The sequence below is a fragment of the Ascidia mentula genome, chromosome 1, assembly GCF_947561715.1.
Source record: "Ascidia mentula chromosome 1, kaAscMent1.1, whole genome shotgun sequence".
NCBI classification, from domain to species: domain Eukaryota; kingdom Metazoa; phylum Chordata; class Ascidiacea; order Phlebobranchia; family Ascidiidae; genus Ascidia; species Ascidia mentula.
Window position 1 is genome coordinate 8,985,654 of NC_138566.1, and position 4,528 is coordinate 8,990,181.

Below are 4,528 nucleotides of genomic sequence, written 5' to 3' on the forward strand. Positions count from 1 at the left end.
AACACAGCATTCCCGTCTCATTCGCTCAGCGTACAGAGTCAAACCGTTGCTGCTAGCCATACCTTTTGGTTTGCCAACAATCAGAGACACACAAGCCTTTTTTTTGTGACGTCACAGTGACATATTTTTGTATGATGTCACAGCTTGCCCTAGACGTTGAGGTAACGTAATTTGTGGGTTCTCCTATGTTTGAAACTATTCGATATCTGCAATATTTTCCAATGCAAACAAGGTATATTTGAAAGCGAACGCCGTCAATTCGCCACAGCGAAAAAGCTTTATGATTATGAGTGCAGTTTTCTACATTTTTTAGTTAACGTAGAACCGGAATACTTTGGAAATATGTTTGATGTGGATGTACCTTAAGTTTTACGCAAAGTTGCCAATACCGTGTTACATGCATTTTAATGTCAAACCTCTTTGGAATACATTTTGTTTCCACAAATACCTTGCCAGACAAAAGAATACTTTTTTTTGAAAAAGCAGAATACTTTTTTTTGAAAAAGCAGCTTTATTAAAACAGGGTTAAATTGATCTTCTTGGCCATTCAACACAACAGCCCCCAAAAAAATTCCATAACAAAATACAGTTTTGCTACTTGGAATCATGTCCAGTGACCATCCTCAGCGACAGGGCTTTCCATGAGATTTTCACCTCTGCAACATTTAAAACTTCGTAATTGGGTTATGAAGCGTATATGGAAGCACATGGTGGAAAAAAACTAAGTTTCCTACATGTAAACTGCATTGTGCAGAAGATGAAGCATGTCCATTTTCAATTTCAACTTTCTATCATCCGCCACCTTTTCCATTTCAGGAAGTAGGCTTTCTAGAAACAGCTTGTCTGCCAGTTGCCTTTTCTCCCTGTTTGACTCATATTGCAAAGACTCTTCATGAATGCCAGAACCTGCAAATGAGTTTTATTAACTTGCCACCAAAAACAAGTTATTTCTTACTTTTCTTCTTCTTGTTATCCGAGTTTGTTTGCCTAAATTCTGCATTTGCAAAAAAATTTCTTGCATTTGTATCGTCTTCACTAGTTTCAAGATTATGTAATTCCTGGTCATCCACAAATACCGTCACCACCTCAGGTCCATTTTTTACCTCCTTGTTGGGAGTACTATCTGAAATGGAAACAAAACCAAATTGCGGTATTCGTTTATTCAAAACACCATAAATATTTTTTAGTTCAAAAAAGTTAGCCTACCAGGGGTTTGGGGGAATTCCCCATTAGAGTTCTGTCAACAATGGTTAATCAGTAAATATGGCATTTACAAATAATTTCCAGTAGGGGGTTTTAGCTTTAAAAATATCAGTTAAAAAGTTACACCGAATCAAGAAGGTTGAAAACCACTCTACTAGGGGCTCAAAATAATTTCACACATACCAAAGTTCAATTTTGTCATAGGCTGCTTGAGTGTTGCGTGGAGGGCACATCTTCCTACATGCAGCCAAAAGTGTTATCTGATTTGTTTTTCTCAATGTTTAAATAAATCTAAACTTGGTACCTGATCGTGACGTAACATGTTGTTTAAATCTTGCACTTCTCAACATTACTCTTTTGCACCATGGGCAATGAAAATGAGTTTTGAAACTTTGTAGTTTTGAGCTGAGGCAATTTCTTTTGCATGGAAGACAGCAGTCTAATAAATAAAATATTTGTCCTCGTAAAAAGTCTAATCTAATAAGCATCCACTAAACAAAATAAAAAACAATTTTGAAATAAGTCTAATAAAAAATTTGCACTTTTTTATGACAAAAATTGTCCTGAATGGGTTTCAAAAAAACTGTGAACACATGCAGCAATAAAACAGATTAAGGGTATTACACTTTTGTTACACTTTCAAACAAAAATACAGTGGAATAAATGAGAAACAAATATTCAGATACTTAGTAATGTTGTGATACCAACATGTACAACGAAATGAAAGACTTTATAATGTTAACTCACAAGTAGTTTCTCCACAAATGAACCACACAGAATAGTTAAGATGAATAGTCTGAAGATGTCTAACCAGCTGGGATGGAATGGAACTTTGATGCTTGCACAAAGGACAACTGGTGACTGCAGCAAATTGGTCAACATACTCATCAAATGTTTGATCACAAAAGTATGTTAGTTTTTCATCCTTTAATATATTGTGTTTGTCCAAGTCAAAAGAAACGTTCCCATTTTCAGAGACATCCCCATCTATACAAATTGTACATGTTTTTCTTGTTTTATGAACTGTTTTTAACAATGACAATAATTTTAACAGAAACAAGACAATTTTGTTCACTTATTAGTTTTTTTATACATTTTTGCATGTTAAAAAAAGTCCTACTTGCTACAGCATTACATTGAAAATAATGCTTCACTATATACAAAAGAAAAGCTAACACAACGGATAAAAGTAACATACCACTGAGTTTAGTGAAAGAGTTTTGGGTTTTTAACTTTTTTGTCTTTGTAGGATGGTCTTTATTGCAAATAGTTCTCTGTGGTCGCTTTTTTCCTGGCTTGTTGTCTAAAAGTTTATGTCTTGTTTCCTTTACCATGTTAAAAAAATTTAGCAAATAAAGACGAAGCTCAGCAAAGAAAAACAAATTATTATAATTAACATTTAACACCAAATGATTAGCTTCAAACAAACTACAATGCAATGACTAAAGTTGAGTATGAATAAGTTATTATTGGGAATAAAACATGTATCCAGAACTACACATGTATATGGCCTATAGCTACACGTTATTGGTATTACTTACATTTGGATGACTTTACTTTTTTGACAGTTGTTTCTTCTGTACAATGAAGCTCTGCACAAATACACTAAATTATTCGCAAATCTGTTTTGCTATATATATATACCATTGTTGTTTATTTGTAGTTGTGTTTTCATGCAAACATGTTCATTGTGTTAAAAATTAAATTTGCATTGTGAATTTGAATCCTATGCTTTTGTGTATGGAGTCTGATTTAACTGAGCAACATTTTAATGATGAAAAGAATTTTTTATTGAAAACCTGTCATACCACCAATGTGCCTTCGTAAGGTAAAGCCCCTGGAAAATGATTTAGAACAACCAGGACAATGGAAATGTCCATGTTCCTCTGAATGCATGCCACAGGAAAGTTTGCAGAGCAGGGAATAACCTGAACCACAAGAATGCCATTTGCAAGCAAATAAAAACAAAGTGAAAAATTTAAGTTAAAAGATGAAATTTCCAGACAATGGAAAACCTATGCAATCTAGCATGATAATTCTAAAACTTTTTTAAAGCTACAATGATACCTTCTTCATGATTCCACACACAAACAACTCCTCTTTTTAAATGGTTTCTTCTCACATGATATGGCATATCTTGTATACCTTCAGCAGTACAAAGCAGGCATTTCTCCCAACTCAGGATTACTTCATTGATGTTTTCACTTAGCTTCACAAACATATTTAAACACCACAAAACCTAATTGCAAATTCAGCTTGAATAGACAACAAAAACATTTTTAAAAGTTTTACGTGTTGGTATAGGCAGATTTTCACCAGATCTGCTTTTCACAAGGGCTGTTGGAAGTTTTTTCCGGCTATTGTTTACACGCACTTTCACAAAACCTAGTTGCACAATTTGTTGCACATTATGTACCAGCACATACCGTTCAAAGTCAGCGTTGGCCTTGTCTGGCGTCGGCGGCCTTCACCAGATTCCCACAATTCTCTGCGGCCTATGGCAGATCAGGAGTCATTGAAAAAAATGGATGCTTACTTTGAAACGGGAAAAAGCAAGATTTTTAATTTGAATAGAAAGGCCAAAGCTAATATCCTACTCATTGAGCAGACGTTTCAAACACCACTGGGGTCGATCGGCGCAAGCTCACTGGGTCGATCGGCGCAAGCTCATTTTGCATCCCAGGAAAATTTTAGTTTTTCGCCCCATTGGACCACTTTCTACCACCAAATTGGCTGATTAATTAATTGCTATTGTAGAATACACGGTTTTGTTAGACAAATCGGTATATGGGTCGCACGTTTTTTTTTACGAAGTGATGTGCACCCCCAACAGTTTGCGCCCCAGGTGGTTGAAAGTTCGCCTCATGGACGCGCCGGCCCTGTCCATGTACTCTTTCACGTGTTAAACATAGCGAAGGAATACTTGATGATCAGACATATGAGAATAACTTACCACGCCCTAGCAATGGTTTCGAAGAATTAGCTGCCATGGTTGCACTTCTTAACCATTAATTCACGCGTAACCAATTATGAATTATATCAAAAAAAACTTGGTGACTGAGCACGAAACTATGATTTGGGCAGTAGGTGAATTAAAAAGCCGCTCAGTGATTTACTTACGAGCTGTGCGCTCAAATGTAAGCCTATACTGGTAAATTTAAAAAAGCGACTTATTTTCAAACCGCAGATTGATGCATCACTCTCTCCATAATAACACTGCGTGTCAATAAAATGCATAATATCCTATCCGATGCTGTTTCTTTTAACATAAAAAAACGTCGCTGTACCCAAGTGTGTTCTGCACAACAAATGAAAATACTACAAG

At 35.6% G+C, this 4,528-nt stretch overlaps 1 protein-coding gene across 3 annotated transcripts; it reads right to left on the reverse strand.

The window, feature by feature from the left end:
• Window positions 1-489: 489 nt before the first annotated feature.
• On the reverse strand, window positions 490-3,455 carry LOC145902701 (uncharacterized). 3 transcript variants are annotated; one of them, XM_082990802.1, is made up of 10 exons: window positions 3,271-3,455; window positions 3,012-3,131; window positions 2,745-2,795; window positions 2,402-2,506; window positions 1,951-2,064; window positions 1,508-1,642; window positions 1,387-1,440; window positions 956-1,123; window positions 735-906; window positions 490-671 (listed from the first exon to the last, which is right to left on the reverse strand). In XM_082990802.1, the coding sequence occupies exons 1-10, from the start codon at window positions 3,422-3,424 to the stop codon at window positions 605-607; spliced, it is 1,140 nt and encodes a 379-aa protein (XP_082846928.1). In that variant the 5' UTR covers window positions 3,425-3,455; the 3' UTR covers window positions 490-604. The 3 variants fall into 3 exon arrangements, with proteins under 3 accessions (XP_082846928.1, XP_082846920.1, XP_082846911.1); XM_082990794.1 differs by having other exon boundaries at window positions 490-656; window positions 1,951-2,190; XM_082990785.1 differs by having other exon boundaries at window positions 1,951-2,190.
• Window positions 3,456-4,528: the final 1,073 nt, after the last annotated feature.

Excerpts from the sequence above, each read along its gene's own strand:
- LOC145902701 (XM_082990785.1), bottom strand. The coding sequence starts at position 3,424 with ATGTTTGTGAAGCTAAGTGAAAACATCAATGAAGTAATCCTGAGTTGG. Across the intron at positions 3,132-3,270 it reads TGTGTGGAATCATGAAGAAG|GTTATTCCCTGCTCTGCAAA; the intron begins GTATCATTGTAG and ends CTTGTGGTTCAG. Across the intron at positions 1,643-1,950 it reads CATTTGTGGAGAAACTACTT|ACTGCTGTCTTCCATGCAAA; the intron begins GTGAGTTAACAT and ends TTTATTTATTAG.